The 18020-nt window shown below is 43.4% G+C and overlaps 1 protein-coding gene across 10 annotated transcripts in view; it reads left to right on the top strand.

Annotated features, from left to right (window-relative positions):
• Positions 1-18020, top strand: part of ENAH (ENAH actin regulator) — a 106526-nt gene that overhangs the window by 10195 nt on the left and 78311 nt on the right. For 2 of the 10 annotated variants that reach the window (XM_090134979.1, XM_090134980.1), the window contains exons 2-3: positions 2956-3423; positions 4978-5092. The exons of 6 other annotated variants lie outside the window; for them this stretch is intronic. In XM_090134979.1, coding sequence (XP_089991105.1) covers positions 5016-5092 — 77 coding nt within the window. In that variant the 5' untranslated portion in view covers positions 2956-3423; positions 4978-5015. Of the gene's footprint in view, positions 1-2955; positions 3424-4977; positions 5093-6515; positions 6761-7145; positions 7560-18020 lie in introns of those variants that run through there. 2 more of the 10 variants (XM_031596485.2, XM_090134983.1) reach the window with 2 other exon arrangements.

Here is an 18020-nt window from a genome sequence, read left to right on the forward strand (position 1 = left end):
AATCTCTTAAAAGCTCATTTCTTCATGTCTTTTTATAGAGATGTTAATTCATTTGGCAAACATTTTTGTGATGTTCCTTCTAAAATACTGAAGAAGAATATCTTTGCAACTGCTGCTTTGTATATTTTGGGTCTCATGCATGATTTATCACTTACTAAATTTGAACTCCAAATTATGGAGTTGGCTTTAGCTATTGCCAGAAAGCATAATCTGCAGTGCTGGAAAGGAGTAAAGAGGTTATCATCATCTTACTAAATTTCTACCTTTATTGGAACAATATTTTTAATGTAACTTTCTTCCAACCTCGTAGTCGACAGATGCTAACTCACAATAGCAAAAGTGTTGTCATTTAACTATAATCGGGTCATTATTTTTGTTGCAAGTTATTCCAACTTTGCAGTCAGTGGAAACTAGCAAGCTATAGTAAAAGTGTTGTCATTCATCTATAACTGGGACAGTACTTATTCCAACTTTGCAGTGAATGGAAACTAACCAGCAATAGTAAGTGTGTTGTCAGTGATCTAAAATAGAAAGAAGGAGAGAGGAGAAAGATGCTTGAAAGACAGAACATGTTCGCAGTGAAGTCAGAGTTGGATATTCCCACTGTATCACAGTGTGCATTGCAAATATGTTCCTTTTGTTTGTTTGTTTGTTTGTCCTTTGGAGATAAACTACAAAGTAGCTTAAAACTGGTGAAATTTGATACAGGCTTCTTTGGCATCTGTCTACTTAAACTCTGCCAGAAGGATGGGGTATGGTGCTGCCAAAAATGCCCTGCTAAGCCAAATCCCAGGCAGCACTGGGGCCAAGAAGCAAGGTAAGCAGCTGTTTGCACACCTCAGTGCTATTTCAGCTAGAAGGTAGCAGGTAACTGACAGCAGCTATCTGACATAAGTGTTTTAGAAGTAGCTTAGATATGGAGGCTGCAGTGTAGACAAAACTTTAACAGTAATAGCTCTTTTAGGCAAGAGGCGTGTCTTTGTTTTCTTCATGCTACAAGTGCACTGTAGGCACTTAGCAATTATTAATAATAGCTAATTAAAAATGGCTCAAATCCTTGGCTTAGTTAAGGAACTTAAAACATAACTCATACAGAGTTGTAAGAAAAGATGGCTCACATAATTCATACAGAGTTGTAAGAAAAAATGGCTCAAAACCATCTTAACCAAACCCTGGGCCAGCTTTGTGCCTGGACTTTCCTCCAGCATAAGATAAAGCTGCAGAGTACAATTTGTTCTAAGGGAGAGCAAAGAACATAATGAATAAATTTTATTGGTAATGCATAAGGAGAATGCAGACTGGTGGCAAATAAGACCATTAGGGGATAAAAGTATAAAATTAGATGGAAAGTAGGAGATGAGATTGGTCTCTCACAGTGGTCCTAAATCAGCATGTCACCTCACAAACCAGAGAATTCAGTGGCGGAGTGGAGGTGAATGATAGACAAGGGTCAAAACAACAATCATAATTCATCTGAACGTGAGAAAAGCGTCTTTACGCTCAGTACACAACGCGTTGATTTACATTTGATAGTCCTTACACAAAAAGAGGCTTCAGCCCTCACTGAATAGCCTGCAGCACAATACAAAATCTTTTAATGAGAATACTAGGGGGAAAAAACAATCCCTTTTTATTTGAGGAATTTTGGTTTAAATATGTGAGTATACTGGGAACAGACCGAAAGACACATACCATAATCCAGGCTCATGTCTACAGAGGTTTGTGTTTGGATTTGATGATGTTGTTTGGCATATGAGGGGCACTATAAGGAACCTCAGTGGAAAGGCACTGTGGAAAGCTTCAGCTGTTGTTTTTTTTTTTTTCCTCTTCAGAAAAGATGGAAGATCTATAAATTGTTTACTTGTATAACAAGGAGCAGGGTATGTTGGCAGGAAGAGTGAGATTCACATTCAGGATTCAAAAGACTATGTCTGATAATGAAGGATTTGATTCCTTTTCTGATCATGCTATTTTGCCCTTTTTTTTTTTTTTTTTTTTTTAACAGCAAAACAAGAATGTGATTCCATTAGGGAAAGTCCTTGCTGACTACTGCTGCATTTATCTGCTGAGTCATCCCAGTAATTGTAATCGTTTATTTTAACATTCTAAAAGAATTTTAGAGATAGTTTACTCCCCTTCCCTCAGAAAATGTCTGAGGAATACTGCATAATGTCATAAATAAAATAAAGCTGAAGAGTTTTTGGTTGAAAGGCTTTTTTTCAATGGTGTGCTATGCAAGACTTCAGCAGCCAGCTGACGTGTGGCAACCTGAGACTGAAAATGACTTGGGTGCAAGGGAAAGAAAGAATAGGAATAATTATACCAGTCAATATATTTCATCTGTCCTTAAAACAGTCTGGTCCTCATCTTGTTCAATCCCATGGAGTTGGTACAGACATCAGCTCTGTATCTGGTCTAAAGCAAAATATGCATTTCTAAATTAGATTAGCATAATCAGTGATGAGAATAATACGTTGAATTATTTAATTCACTTCTGTTTTGATAATGTTAACAGGACTGTTAACAGGAGCACGTTGTCAGCCATTTTCTTTTAGCCCACCATTTATTTCTGGAAATCCCATCACTACCACCAGAGAACAGTGCTTTGTTTTTGCAATTCTCTCACTTGTATTAAGCAGTAAATTGCATTTTCTTTCTATATTAGTTCTACAGAAAATAATTCCAGCAAGCAAAGTAAAAAAGCTTTTCCTACATATTCAAAACCCAAACTCTGTAGAAACGTTAAATAAAATGAACAATAACCTTCAAAAAGCCCTAAACCACTGAGAAAACCACTTCCCCCCACCCAGAAACCTCTCTGATGTGCATCCTGCATTATGCTATTCTCAGAACATTAAAGAATGCCAAAGTGATCTTGTGTAATCTCTGCTGCCTTAGGATACTGACTGTCATGAAACATGATGATCTGAAGATCAGTTTTTGTCTTAAATACAGAATTTCCAGAGAAACAAAGGCTGCCAAATGGAAGGCTGTTTCAGAGATGATGGGGAAACCTAACAGTGAGAGGATGGATTCTGCTCTTTGAAGCTTTTGGATTCCCCCAGTGTCTCCAGAACATTAGTCACGCATCCCCCTCATCCTGTATTGAGGGTGATCCATGCCGACGATATGAGACCAGACTCAGCTGGGTTTGCTCGGGAGAAGCCTGCCAAACCTCTTGCATCTGGCTGATGCTAAGCAGAAACACATTCTCTTCTGGTTAATGCCTGGGTGAGCCATCTCTCCAGCATTCAGAAAGCCTCCACTGAGCTGTCGGGAGCAGAAGCACACCATACTGCCCAACCTGAGCAGACACATCTGAATTCCAGTCCTCAGCTGCAGCAGAGCAGCAGAAAATGCAAGAGGGAAGGATACAAAGTGGCTTGTGGGTATTTTGATCTGCTTGGATCCCAAGGAAGGAAGGTACAAACACCCCTCTGACACAAATTGTAAGAGCCATTACGTGCCTCTGCCTCTTAAGCCATCAGGGGCCCTACGTTATTAGTAATGACACCACCACCTACTGAGGCTTCCCACCACATCCTTTTTGTCACTGCAATTAGGGAGAGAGGCAGGAGGTGCTGTCGAGGGCATGAACAGCCATGTTCTGCCACTGGAGGATCCCACCAGTGAGAAAGATGATTGGTGGGACTGCACAAATTGACTTGGACACATCTAACAATCGCAGCTTGGGAACATGCAGGCCAGTTACAAGAGATTACAGACTTCTCAATGCATAATTCAGAACCATAAGGACGTACATGGCGCTAACGCATTCTTCTGCTAAACTGCTTTAATTTCTTGACAATAACATTGCTAAACGGGCCTGGAAATAAAAAGACTCTCAACATTTATCATTGATTTCTGCCCTGTATCATTTTGGTTCCCCTCCTTCTCATATAACTGCTAATATGAGCTTCTGCAGATTGAATATTCTGTTACAGATTAATTCAATGGGGTTTTTGACAAAGCTAGCACGCAGCATGACTTTGCACTTGGTGACATTGGTGATACTGGCACGCAGAATGTTTCTTCTGGCATTTTTACAAATCCTGTTGTACAACACTGCATGTCTCGAGAAATCAAGCTATGACCATATCTGATTTGGCTAAGAACACCAAGCAATATAACACAAATAATGCTAATAGGTTTTTGTTGGTTTTTTTTTTTGTTTTTTCCAGGAGTAACAGCTACTGGCTCTTTTCATTCCCTCTCAGGCAGACTTGTTGCTGAGGCATACTTTCAGTGTTTTTTATACACCTGTCAGCCAAAGTTCCTTTAGATGTGACTAACATGACCAGACAGTCACATCAGAACAGTTGCTTTACAATCCTGATGTTTTCTAGCGTAGAGCAATTAGGAGCTCAGAACAGACTCCTTCCCAACATTTCTGCTATTGTTTCTGATGTATCTCCTACAGCCAGCTGAATATAGATCTGGTATATATCTATATAGATGCTCAGATATATCAGTTGGATATAGATCTTCACATTTATATTTGGCTGCTTCAAGTTATCTTTCACTGTCAGAATGGCTTACTTTTGAAACCTTTTATTTGGAGGACATTCTGGTGATACAGTAACCACAGACCTTAGAAAATTCCTGACTCGTCAGGATTCTTAAGATCCACAGTCAGTCACGAGCGTCCCGACTGTTTAATGGAAACAATTAAGAGAAATGCATTTAGCAGGACTTGAGTCCCCTATTTCAGACTGCACACATTGTTGTCAAAAGTACCCACTTAATTTTTAAGAGTATGATGCTGCTTTGCTTCTGATTACTCATCTGCATTTTGTGATTCACCTCTACAGATACATTTTCATTGACATCATCCCTATGCCAGTAAAAACATGTTAGTTTCCTTCACAAGATTGGTATTCGTCAGTTTGAATTTCAGAGCCTATCCTTTTTTCTGAAGTAGTATTTCTAACAATTGACTTCTTCTTTTTTTTTTTTTTTTTTCCCTAAATTGACTAGCTCTGCTCCTGCTGTGTTATTGAAACCCTTTTCTGGCCATGGATAGCCCTGCCTCAGGTACCACATCGAACAAGAAAAAGGTTGTGTGCGTGCTGTCACATAAACAAGACTCAAGGTAAGAAACAAATCTGCGGATCCTAGATCAGTGGCTTCCTCACAGGGCAGTGGAGGGGCAGTGCTGATCCATGATTCTATTCTCTCTGGTGACAGTGATAGGGCCTGAGAGGAAGGAATGGAACTGTGTCAGCGGAGGGCCAGGTGGAGGTTAGGGACAGTTCTGACCTAGAGGGCAGTGGGCACTGCCCCAGTGCCAGAGTTCAAGGAGCATTTGAAGAATGCTCTCAGACATAGGGTTGGGATTTTGGGTGGTGCCGCATGGAGCCTGGGGTTGGCCTCAATGATCTTTATGAGTCCCTTCCAACTCAGCATATTCTATGATTCTATATAATTTCTAAAATTCTGTACCTTTTTATATCTAAAAATCTAGACATTTATGAAGGAAGTATATACACATTTCTTTCTCATATCCTATATGTTTTTAATAACTAAATCCTAGAAAACAATGGCAGTTGCGAAGGAAAGATAAAATCAGTGATGCAAAAGCTCTAAATATCCTTCATGCCATTGGAAACTGGAGCGATCCTTGCTCCTCATTTCCTTTGGCTGAAACCAAAGAGAGCAGGCAGTTTGTGCTAGACAGGACTGGGCTGAAGGAGAGCCAGTTCGAAATGTCGGTGCCATGTGCTCAAAACACTGGGCTCAGAGACCAACTGCTGGCCCCACACAGCAGCACCCAAAATCCAAACCCTACGTCTCAGAGCATTGTCCAGACACCACTTGAAGTCCAGCAGCTCGGGGCTGTGCCTGCTGTCCTCTGCTGAAGAACCATTCCCTACCACCCAACACCATGCCGTTCCCTCGGGCCCTGTCGCTGTCACACAGAGCAGAGCTCAGCGCTGCCCTCCGCACCCAGCCAGGAGCTGCAGCCGCCGTCAGGCCTCCCCTCAGCTCCTCTGCTCTGGGCACAACAAACCCAGGGGCCTCACTCACGTTGCCTTCACACCCTTCCCCATCTCTGTTGCCCTCTTTTGGATGCCCTGTAACACAACGGTGTCTGTTTTACGTCGTGGCACGCAGCCTGCACCCAGTGCAGGAGGTGAGGCAGCACAGCGCGGAGCAGAGCGGGACGAGTCCTCCCGTCCCCTCTCCTCTCTTCTCTCCTCCCGGCGGCAGTGCCGGGCCCGGGGCACGTCGGTGCCGTGCGCGCAGGCCACGGGCGGCGCAGGTCCAGCCTCAGGACGAGGCCCCCAGCACCTCACCTGGGCGCACTCCCCGCGCCCCCCGGCGATAGGAGGCGCACGGCCCCCGGTGCCGGCGCCCCTCACCGTGGTGGGCGTGCCCGCCCTCGCCCCGCCCTCCCGCGGCCCCGCCGGTGTCTCCGGCCTCCCCCGCGCTCCCGCCCTCCTCCCCTCCTCCCCCCGCCCTTCCCGCGCGTTGGTTCGCTCCTCTCCGCCCCTTTCCCCCACCTCTCCGTCCCCTCCCACCCCCGGCGCCCCGCGGTGGTCTGGCCCGGCCCGGCGGCGGAGGGAGCGGCGGAGACGGGCGGGCGGGAGGCGCCGGCTGCCGGAGCTCTCGCTGTCCGTTGAGGCGCCGGCCCCCGCGGAGGGAGCGGCGGCGAGCGGAGCGGCGCGGAGCGGCGAGGAGAGAGCGCGGCGGGGCGGCGGAGAGCGCGGAGCTGAACGAGGCAGCGGGAGCGGCTCCCGGCGCCGGGCGGCACCATGAGGTGAGGGGGCCGGGGCCGGGCGGGGGGGCGGCGGGGCCCCCTCCGAAGCGGCCGGCGCGGGGCCGGGGCGGGGGGCTGGGGCGGGGGGAGGGCGGCGGGCCGAGGGGAGCCCCGCGGGGGAGGGGCCCATTGTTAGCGGCGGCGGAGGGGGAGGGGCGGCCCCGGCCCCCACGGCGGCGAAGTTGAGGGGCCTGGGGGCGGCGGCGGGGCCGGGCGGGGTGCGGCCGGAGCCCCTTCCCGCGGCGGAGGTGTGCCCGCGCGGCGGCCCGGCGCCTTTCTTGCTCCGTTCTTTTTCTTCGTTCTTTTTTTTTTTTTTTTTTCCCTCCCTCCCTCCCACCCCCCTCTTTCTCTCTCTGCCCCTTCCCGGCGCGTGTTGCATTGCAGCAGCTGGGCTGCTCCCTGTGAGATCGATACGGAGCGGGCGGCGGGGAGGGGGAATCCCCCCTCGGGGGATCCGCGATGTAAACAGCGCCGGGCGGGGGCTGCCCGCTCCCACACGGGACCCGGCTCCGTGCGCCCCATTCATTTGTCCCCGCGGCGCTCCCGCCCCGTTCCTCCTCCCGTTTTCGTCGTCCTCTCGTCGGATCGGGGCGGCACCGGTGAGGAGCAGCCGGCGTGCCGCGCAGGCCCCGGCCCCAGCTGCCCTGCGGCCCCCAGGGGCTTCCACCCGCTTTGTGCTGCTGAGGCCGGAGGCCCCTCCGAGTGCGGGGAGGTCCGCAGGGCGAGAACGGGCCGATGCCTCTGCTGCGGCTCCGCGTCCGTTCACGCAAAAATCCCAATTACGGTTCTGAACTTCAAGGTTTGGTGTTTTTTTTTTCCCTTTTCCCCGTGCGCCTGCTATGCAAACGGTAGCCGTGCAGCTGGAGGCAGGGGGACGCGGTCTGTCCCTGCTGTTCTGTTGGAAAATGCATTCCTGTATTTCCCTCTAGCTCTCTTTGTTAGCCGTAAGCATTTGCATGCTCTTTTCACCCTCGTTTCACGTTGTGCTGATTTATTTTCATCCATCTGCGTCACTTTGTAAAAGCGGGATGCCCTGCAAGCACAAAGTTACAACTTGAGCTCGCAGCTGGACCCTTCAAACAGGGGGTGCTCCTGACTTCCTTGGGCAGCCCTTAGCGCAGACTCACACCGAGGTTGCCATAAACCTTTGGAGAGGGCCCCATATAAACCCGGATTCTATGCTGGCTTCTATGCGTGGTTGGTGCGGGGCAAGGGAAGCTGTCCCAGCATCATGCTGCTGCAGAAGCGTCTGCCTCAGGACCTCTGCCAGCTCAGAGGCAGCACAAATATTTCTCTTAACCGGCGTAACTGGCAAGTGCCTAGGTTGAACCTACCCTTAGGTTGCTTATTTAGGTGTTTGAGTAGTTGACTTCAAGCTGTTAGTTCACGTATGATCCTGTTACGCTTTTCTACCTGCTCCTGAGTGCAGAAGGTGAAGCTGGTGAGAGGGAAACAGGGTTGGGAGTTGAATGGACACGCTGAGCTGTCACTGGGTATTTTGGAAAAATCTGACTTCAAAGACTTGATTGCAGTGTTCTTTTTTTTTTTCTAAAGAAAAAAAGCAAGCTGTACCAATTAAACTGCACAAGTTAAGAAAATGATGTGGTTAAAGCAGCATTTTCTCTCTATAGAGGCACTATTAAATTGTCTTGGTTTTGTTTAATTGCTCCAACTCCAGTACAATGGCAGGCTTTCACTGCACACTCTCCCTTTGGACTTGTTTAGACTAGGATTGACGCTGTATTTCTGAAACATGTTCAAACCAATATGTGCACACCCTGCTATGCTTGGGCAACATGTTTTAATGGGTATTTGCTGGTCAAGGTAAGTCCTGATGGGGAGGAGTGAGAGAGTGAATAGGAAAAGCAACCAGTGCTTCAGATATAGTTTCTATATTTGTAGGTATTGCTGAAAATAGATTTTTACATGATGTTGATGGTTTCCTGAAATGCATAAACTGCGTTCTGCTTTTGCTGTTCTGTAGGTAAGTATGCAGTCGGTGCTCCATTAACACAAAAATAAATACCAGAAGTAATCCTGAGGTGAGCTGCAGCCCTTCCCGCCTCCACCCCGTAACTTCTGTTTCTGTTCTTTGGCACTTACATGAGCGAGGGCCTAATCTTCAGTCATCTCAAGCCTGAAATAATTACGATGATTTCGTGTTCAGGTTTCACATCTTGTCTGGGTTGCTCAGGTGATCAGTTACCAAAGAACAAACTAGTTTTCCTTCGTTAGATTCAACTAAATATGGTTGTGGAGAGCATCTTCGTAGCATAAAGTAACCAGCAATTCAGTAGGATGCAAACATCCATCAGCACAAGTTGACCAGAGGAATTCCTGGGTAGTCTGGTGGTAGTCTGTTCTATATCTGGTTTAAAATTAAATGCTCTTTGGGCAGTATCTGTTGGAGCTTTTGGTTGCTGACAAACTTTTAATATTAATCCAGTTAAGAGATGAATAACTGGATATGAAGTTACTTGCTTTGGGACATAAGTTGACTAGCAGCCCCCCCCCTGGCTTTGGGTAAACAGTTGATTTTTGTTCATACCTGTTCCTCTTAATGTATTGTAGTTAGGTGACTGAGTACTGCCCTAAAAATAGTTTCCTGAATGCACTTATGATAGGTATCCAGAAATAGGTATGTTTGGTGAGGTTTCAATTTTGAGCCAGCTAGGTTGCAGCGATGGGGGAAAAAGTAGTTAAAATATAAATAACAGCAGGATTTTGTGCCCTGGTTCTAATAATAGCGTAACTTTCCATCATATTTATACAAGAAGCTCATCTGTAAACATGATGACATTGAAAGATGTGTGGAAATCCGTATTACGGAAGCCGATGAACAAAATGGTGTAGAATTGGGATTCTACAGTGGAGGCTAACTGAATGCTTTTAAAAATGCTCTCTTGTTGTTTGGCATCTTGCTCATTTTGTATGCTAACTCCAATAAAAATAAATGAGCTTTCCAAGATGCTGACTTTTTTTTAATCAAACTGTACAGCTTTCTCTTGGGGTTTCCACATCCATTTCTTTGTGTGGGAAAGAATTGTTTTTCATTAGTGTGCTAGTCAGAAAGCAGACTGCTTAATCTGGTTTCATTACCCAAGTTTCAGGAACTGGGAAAGAAGCAGCATTTTTTGTTTGGAACTTTAAATTTGAGTATTTCCAGATCAGTATGTTCATTTGTGTTTACGATGGGCTATTATGCGTATTGTGTGTGTGAATGTTCACTCTATATTTAGGTAGGGCAAGCAGCTAAATTACTGCAGATTTTTTTCTTTCTAGAAAATCATGTCATATCCTCACTTGTGTTTTCAAAATAAAAAGTTAAATTTGTGGGCTTTCATATTAAAATTTCTCCTCGCATCGAGTAGCTTTTCTGCTGAAGTATGTTGCTCTAGGATATAATTAATGTTATTTAAAAGTCAGCCTATTTAGTGCCTGGGATAGTAAGCCTTCATTATGCTTTAAGTGTTGTGCTAAGATGTCTGATACCATACTCAGTATCATTAATATATAAGTGAGAGCGCATGGCAGAAGTCACAGAACATGTACCTCCATTAGAGCTGGGAGTTCGTCAAGAATCCCATGTACATTTCATGGGGTTTCTTGAAAAGCAAGCGTACAAGAGCACAGTATTGGTAGTGACAGTAGTATGTCGTTCAGTCTGCCACGGCAACTGCTGTTACTTAAGGTAAAATACCAGAGTAGAAGCAGCCATCAATTTGAATGTTACACACTGTAGTGTGGGGTCATACTTTGGAATGCTGCCTTTGTTGTAGCTTCGGTGCTTGCACAAATAGTGTATTTGAAGTAGAAAGCTTACTTTACTTCAGAAATATGACAAAATGTTGGAAGCACAAGCATGCAGTTAATTTAGGTTGGGCACACATAACTGCAACCGGTACAGATCCTAAAATTGCTCGTGTCTCAAGAGCAATATTGGAGGTGTAGGCAGTTTGTTTCAGGTGGGTACAAGAATTCAGGTTTCTTTCCTTGTTCTTAAGTAAACTACCAGATGGAATGAGTCATCTGTCTGATAGAAGTGCAGACGTTAGCTAGCACTTTATTGGTGACAATAGAAAGTCATTTTTGGACTGGTTGTTTCTGCCCACCTGATATGGGATCTGACAGTTGTTTTTGCCCTCAAGGTCTATGGATCGAGTTCAGTGAATTAGTTTGATAGCAAAACTGTAAATCTTTAAGATTACTGTGTGAATGGGAGATGCATGAATCAGAATACGTTTTTTTCCTCAAAAAAGCTATTTATGACCATCTTACCAGTTATGTTGTCAGCCTGTGAAAATTAGGAATGGTCTTGGCAATACGTAGAGCTCAGGAATGCTCTCTAGAAGGGAATAGACACAAGTCTTGTCTTGACTCTCATTCAGAGCTGCCTCTTGGTTCTTAGAGGAGCCCAGGTTGCTTGGTGTCCTACTTCAGGCTGCTGTTGCATGGAAGCCTTTCTTCTACGCTTCCACAGAAGGAATTATTACTGTTTCAGCACTTGTTTCAGTGAATGCCTTCCTAACACACTTAAGCCCGAAGTGACGTATCTCTGCCCTGCGTTAGGCATAGGATTGGAAGTACTTAGTAATGAGGAGTGCTTCTTGCCGTGCCAGTGCAATTCATGCAGAACTATTGTAGGAGCAGGTTACTGAGCCGCTGGATAGAGTCATTTGCTTTCATTATTAGAGAGCAAATGTATTTTCTGAAACTGATATTATTCTCTTCTTTACTGTGACCTTTCTTCAGGAATTGCTCTTGACAGTTCGTGCCTGCTTCCACTCAGCGGGGTAGAAATACGTGTGCCAGCTCTCTGAGCAGCCAGACAGGTTTAGGTTTTAAGAGTGCTTTAGTGCTGAGAGAATGCAAAAGATACAATCTTTTTATGTTGGATTGAAGGGGGGGAAAAAAAGTGCTAAAAGTGAACGTAGTAGAGACAGAAAACTTACAAGCCTTGAGGACCTTCAATATATTTGAGTAATTTTTGCTGATGCCTACCTCACCCCTCCCTTTCCCTGCCAGTCCAAGAGCACTGTTGTGTTCTTGGGCTGCTGGCATCTGCCCTGGGACTAACATGGGGGCACAGCCGCTTTGCTGTCTGGCATTGCTGAGATGAGATCCGGTCCCCAGTGTCCCTCCTTGCCTTTGTTTCCTGCGTGCTCTCGCAAATCTGGAGAATAACTGGTTTTGTGTATAGCTCTATTTTTGTTCAGTAGCATACAGAACCTTTTTTTCCCTGTTAGAAATGACTGCAACTCTTTATTTTTACTGTCACATTTTCTAACTTAAAGAATAAAAATGTGTATCTCAGTAATGAACTCAGTTTTGCCTTTTTTTAAAATGCTTATGCCAACACATGCTGTAGATGAAAATGCTCAGTTTTATTTCAGATAGTTCTAATTAATCATTGTGATAATTGGTAACTCCCCTGCCCGGTGTCAGTCGTTACAAGTTTTCCTTTCCTATAACTGTTTCTCAGTGAACCAGAGTTCCTCAAGAGAAGTGCACATCCTGCGTGTTGCCTTCTGACAGCGTCGTGCACCCATTGCTCTGAATCTTACCATTCTGTGGACATTAGATTGTTTGTCAGCTTGTTTTGCGTGGGATTTTCCTGTGGAACTGCTGGTTTTAAGTACATCTTGGAAATCAGTGCATAAGTCAGCGCAAGGAGCTGAAGTAAGGTCCCATTGCCTTCCATTGTAATCTATAGATAGGGTCAACTTTATGGAGACAAACTAACAAAATAACCCATAACAGCAACAACAAACCAACTGCATGATCAATATTCAGGCCAAAAAAACCTGCTCTTAGTGTCATGTATTGAACATCCTTTAGGCAAAGCTTGCTTACTGTTGTAGTCCAGTCCCAAAGTAGGATGCTTTGCTGTGAAGTTCGTGGATTGGTGCTGTGCCTTTTGTTTTCTTGCTTGGTTTGTTCATGTTTTTGTTTTTCAAATGATGGTAAAGGTGCTGATACTCAGTGGAGTATGGGGGAGGGAAGTGGAAACTGATTGCCCTCTGGAGCGTGATACAAAAATGTTATTTTGTTGGACTGATGTATTGCCAGAAATAACTCTCAGCTCCCTATTTGCAGCACAAACAAAATTGGAGAGATTTTGTTTCAAACATTCTCTGATTCTTCTGTTGTTCACAAATAGGAACCTCTTTTCGGTTTCTGGAATCAGACTGCAAAGTGATCTGTGCTTATTGCCAATTACATAAAGAAGGTGAGCTTTGCTGGCTCTATGTTCTCAGTGTACTAGCCACCTACTTTAAGAAAATAGTAGTTTAAAAACTGGATTTAACAGAATAATATAATTACGGGAGTAATCACTATTGCTGAAGCCTTTGTTATACCTTAATTGCAGTTTTATAGCAGCTAAAAAAGTACTTTCTTTCTAAAAATCAATTTCGGTCTATGTGTCTACTTCAGTATCCTGAAGAAGAGTTTAATACTTAGATTTCTTTAGGCCACGTAGTGCTGTCATCCCTCACTTTATTGCAGGTTACTGTACACGGACAACAGGTTTGTAACTGAAACGCTTTGAAGGTCATGTAGTTACAGGAGTGTTTTATCTTGGTCTCATCACACTTGAGCTACTGGTAAATGCTCAGTTCTGTAAACCAGTGTTTCTACATACTGGTGCAGTCTACTTATATTGTGTATTTGTGGAGACTTCCATTTAAGTTTTGTGGTTCTTATTGTATGGCATCAAAAATGCAAATACTACAGGGGACGGTGATTAAGATTCTGTTATATTTTGTGCATTTCCAGCCAAACTTTCAATACTGCTTATTAGTGGTATTTATTACTGGCATTGGTGGAAGAGGTGCTTGGTGTTTTTAGGTTGCGTTTACATTTGAGTGACTCTTTGCAGATCCAACATAGCGTATGCTTGGAGTCAGTTGGAGCCTTTCACCTAGTAGTGTTGCTTCTTTAAATTGCTTGCTCTTGGCTATTTTGAAAGAACTGGCCTTTTTAAGGTACTGAGCTTCCAACTCTAGGCTAGAAAGGATTTCTGTTCTAGCTGCTGGTGATATTCATGTCAGTGATGCTTATGATGAAGAATATACACTGTTACTTGCTCTGAAAACTTTTTTTCATCGTCTATTTTTTTAATTTAACAAAAGCCTTTCTCCTTTTTGCTTTCTCTTAAAAGCTGAGTCTTTTGTAAACAGTCCATAGTGACGTGTACATCTTTTGTTTTCCCTTCTGTGTTGAAGTCCTGAAATATCTGCAGGAGAGTATACAATCCTTTGGCAAACTAGAGTCCATTAAACAATGCTGACTCTTCTATAAAAATACTCAGTTGAAGTTAGTGGAGCAGTGTTGTGTTTTTTTTCTTTTAAACTTCTTGAATTTGAGCTTAAAATGGAACACAGTGAAACTTTACTAGAGGACTTGCAGTTAAATGCCTTTGCGAAGCATATTTTCTTTTTAGAAAACTGCAGTTAGCTACTGTAGATTAAGTAAAAATGAACTTTATAGTTTCAAAATGAGCACTGTTATCCATTGTCTGAAATAAATGGTCTGGCTGGACTTATAGAACAGTGAAAGCTAGTCCCAATGTTATGGCAGAGATAATAAAGTAGTGAATGACAGCACTGATAGGAAGGTGATCACTGCTGACCCCTGCAGCTTTTGCATGCCTAAGTCCAATCAGTAAACTTACTTAGATTGGGGCATGAATAGTTTGGTCATGGTTGTCTACTTCTCTAGTGAAAATACTGATCTGTTATTGGCAATTAAGTTTAGAGGTTTTCTTTTCTCTCACAATATTCCTGCTTTCATAGAAAATTTGAAATAGTGGGAACTTAAGAAACAATTATCATATCCGATTTTAACTTAGCGTTGCACACCGATGCATTCAGTCAAATCATTGATGTGAGCTGAACGTGAGAATGGCACAAGAAGCAGATGATACTTTGGATTTCCATTCGGTGTCTGTGCAAGAAATGTGCTGTAAAGACAGACCTACCTTACTACTCAGATACGAACCATTTGGTTTGAAATGCAGAAGGAATGAATGCAGTAGGCACTGTGTTTGGCAGTCGCTGCTCTTCTCTTGGTTGAGCCTGGTTGAGGGACCTCTGAGGACATGAAAGGCCTGTCCAGTTCACTGCCCTTCAGACCAGTGTAAGGCCAAAGAAGTACATTAGGAGGTTAACCTTGAAAAGGTAGCTGGGAAGGTATGTCTAAGCAGGAGTAGAAGGAAGAACAGATGAATGACTAGAGCACATGTAAGTTACAGCTAATAAAATACTAGCACTTCACCTGCTTCTGCAGTGTCATGTATTTTGAAGAATATTTGAGAATGAAGTTTTGGGACATCTTAAGTGGCCTGGTTAGATTTTTAGCTACTGACTGGAAATGCAGTAGTGGGTTTTAGATGAAAACTTCAGTATTTTGATCTAAGATTTAGGAAGAAGAAAAAGCATGCAGTACATAAAAAGTATATTACATTTTGAAATTTCAAGATTCTGTGGTACGTTGTGAGGGATTGTGGTACGTTGCTCCTTCTGCTTTCCTCAGTACAGGATAGTGAATCTAGTAGCCTTTAGTTTAGTGACCAACTCAGTTAACTGCTTCATATATGAATTACTCCCAGAGCTGTTGCTGCTGGACCTTACATCTGACCTTAGACCTATGCTATAAGTTGAGGGAGTTTCTGCTCTTGTGTTCTGGGATTTCACTGTGTATTTTGCCAATATCTTAGACTAGTTCTTTCATAGAGTTTGGAAGAAAAGCACGTCTTGGCCTTCTTGGTTTGGTATACTTTAAAGGCAGCTTTGAAAATGCTGGTTACTCCTTTATATTTTGTACTTGCTCTACAGTTCTTCAGTGATAGAACAGTGCTGCTGCTGTTTCCAGCAATAGATCATCTGCAAATGGATGGCAGTAAGGTAAACACAGGTTGTTTTGCAGGTTGAGTACTACTGCTGTAGCTATGTTGCTCTGAGTGTATAAACAAGACAAAAGGTTTTATAAGGAGAGGCAGTATCTTTTATTAGATTGACTGCCACGTTGATGGGCAGTGGGACACAGACATTCAAGTGCTCGGTTCTTGGGAAACTTGCTCAGTTCCTTGGAGACAGCATACAGAGATCTTGTAGGGGTTGTTGCAGGAACGTTGCAAATACAGGTGGATACCATTGTGCTCTTCATTTTTTTTTTTTGTGGGTAGCTCATAACTATGATGTGAAACCTCACAGCAGTACTTAGTAAAGTTCTTGGCTTAAAAAAATGTGAGAAGCAAGTAAGCATCTGTAGAACCCTATTTAATTGTCATTTGTTTTTCCAATATCTCTGCAAACACAATGTCTGCATAAAGGGAGTAGAGATGACATTGCGGCGGGTGGCCACCAGTATGACTGCATGTAGGTAAATCTGTAAGCTGCAGGTAAGAAGTGGATTGTGTTGCAACGATTGGATCTTAGGACTTACCTCATAATTAATAATAATAGTAGGATTTTATTTTTGCCCTGTTGATGGCATTGTATGAGAAGTCATTAGCTGTTACGAACTGGATAGGGTGTATAAGCTTGTTTGTTAATGGCATGTTTTATGCTGTTTAGGCCGGGAGGCCTTATTTCTCCTGAACTTCTAGGTAAATTGCACTTACTTGGTAAGTGATATTAGGATGAAGACTGCGCCGTTAGTGTAACTTCTAGGAATCCTTTCAGTTTGGATGATTTATTTATATCCTGTCAGCATCCATATATTTGAACTCTTGCATTTCTTCCTTCAGCGTTGAGCTGAGCTCCACATATGTCTGCAGTTTGGTTTGTAACTCAGGGGAACACCATGGCCTTTCCTGGGAATGGGGAAGGTTTTTTCAAGGAAGCAAAACCTACTGCAACCACCAAAAATACCAGAGGAAATTGTTTTTCCATATTTTAATATTCCTTATGAGGTGTCTGTTCCCCAGCCAGATCAGTGATCACAATTTTCCCACTTTTAGGGGAAGGGGAAGAGATTTTATGCAGTTCATATCATCTTATCCAAAACTTCAAGGAGGAGCACAATTTAGAGATGTCTGCACAGTTTTGCTTCAGAATTCATAGGCCGTAGTCTGAGTTCATTTTCTTCTTTCTTAAAACCAGTCTTGCAACAAACAAAAACCCCATGAGCAAAATGAAGCAAAACTATTTGGAAATAAAGCTGTAGGCTTCTCTTCTAGAACTTGAGACCTTTTGTTATTGTATGTAGTAGGGCAGAAATCTGACACAAAATGCTGAAAGTGTTCCACGCTGGAGAACAAAGATTTTCTGCAACTAAAGAACTTTTACATGGATGTGACTATGGAATTAAAATACTGCTTTGCCTCACAAACTGTATTTTCTCTCAGCAGCATTATATATTGCAAGCATTTGAATACAGAGTTGTTTTGATGTAAAAGAGATCCTGTACCGAGCCTCATCTCCTTGGTTAGGTTGGTGGTGAGGGCTGTGTTTATGCTGTGGATGTTGTTTCTCAGAATGACTGGGGTTAATTGTAGCTTGGCAAGTAAAAAAAAAAAAAAAAAAAAGTTCCATATTGTTTTTCTGCAGTGGATTCCTGTTGCTATGCAACAAACAGAATGTCACTTAGTGCAGGATATATTAAATTTGTATTCCCTGCACATATCTCCGAACGCTCATTTTTGTACTTTAACAGGAGGGTACGTTTCTGACTTCCTGTAGGACTGTAGTATGAAGCATATATTTGAGCTTCTATTCTGGTGCTTGCTGTAACTGTGGATACGTCAGCGTGCTTGCATAGCCTGCCTTTGTTTTTAGATGCATGGGGCACCTGTGCAACGCAGTCAGACAAAAAGGGTGATGGTTATGTTCCCGGGGGTGGGATGATATTGCCAAGCAACATGCTCAGACTTCAAAAGGGAGAAATTTCTGCTATGGAAAAACCTCAGGCTATGAATTCTAAAAACCTTTAAACGTGATACAGAGAAAGTTAATGCAGGTGGCACTACATGGCTCTTCATTAAAAATTAACTGTTTTTTTTCCTTAGAATTAACTTTGATATTTAAATATGTTGACACCTCCCTTTCCTGCCACATCCATGTTCCCCCCTTCCTGTTCCATCTGCAGCACTGAGGCCAACCAGTCCCAGCATCCATCCTCTTTCATTCACTCTAGATGGATTCTGGAATAAATGTTTAAGATGTGTTTGGCAAAATTATGTTCTGTGACTAAAAGCAGTAATTAAGTAATGGACAAATGACAACAACTGGTAAGTCACTGTTTCATAATGAAATTA

This window comes from Phasianus colchicus, chromosome 2 (assembly GCF_987193195.1).
Source record: "Phasianus colchicus chromosome 2, bPhaCol1.hap1.1, whole genome shotgun sequence".
NCBI lineage: Eukaryota > Metazoa > Chordata > Aves > Galliformes > Phasianidae > Phasianus > Phasianus colchicus.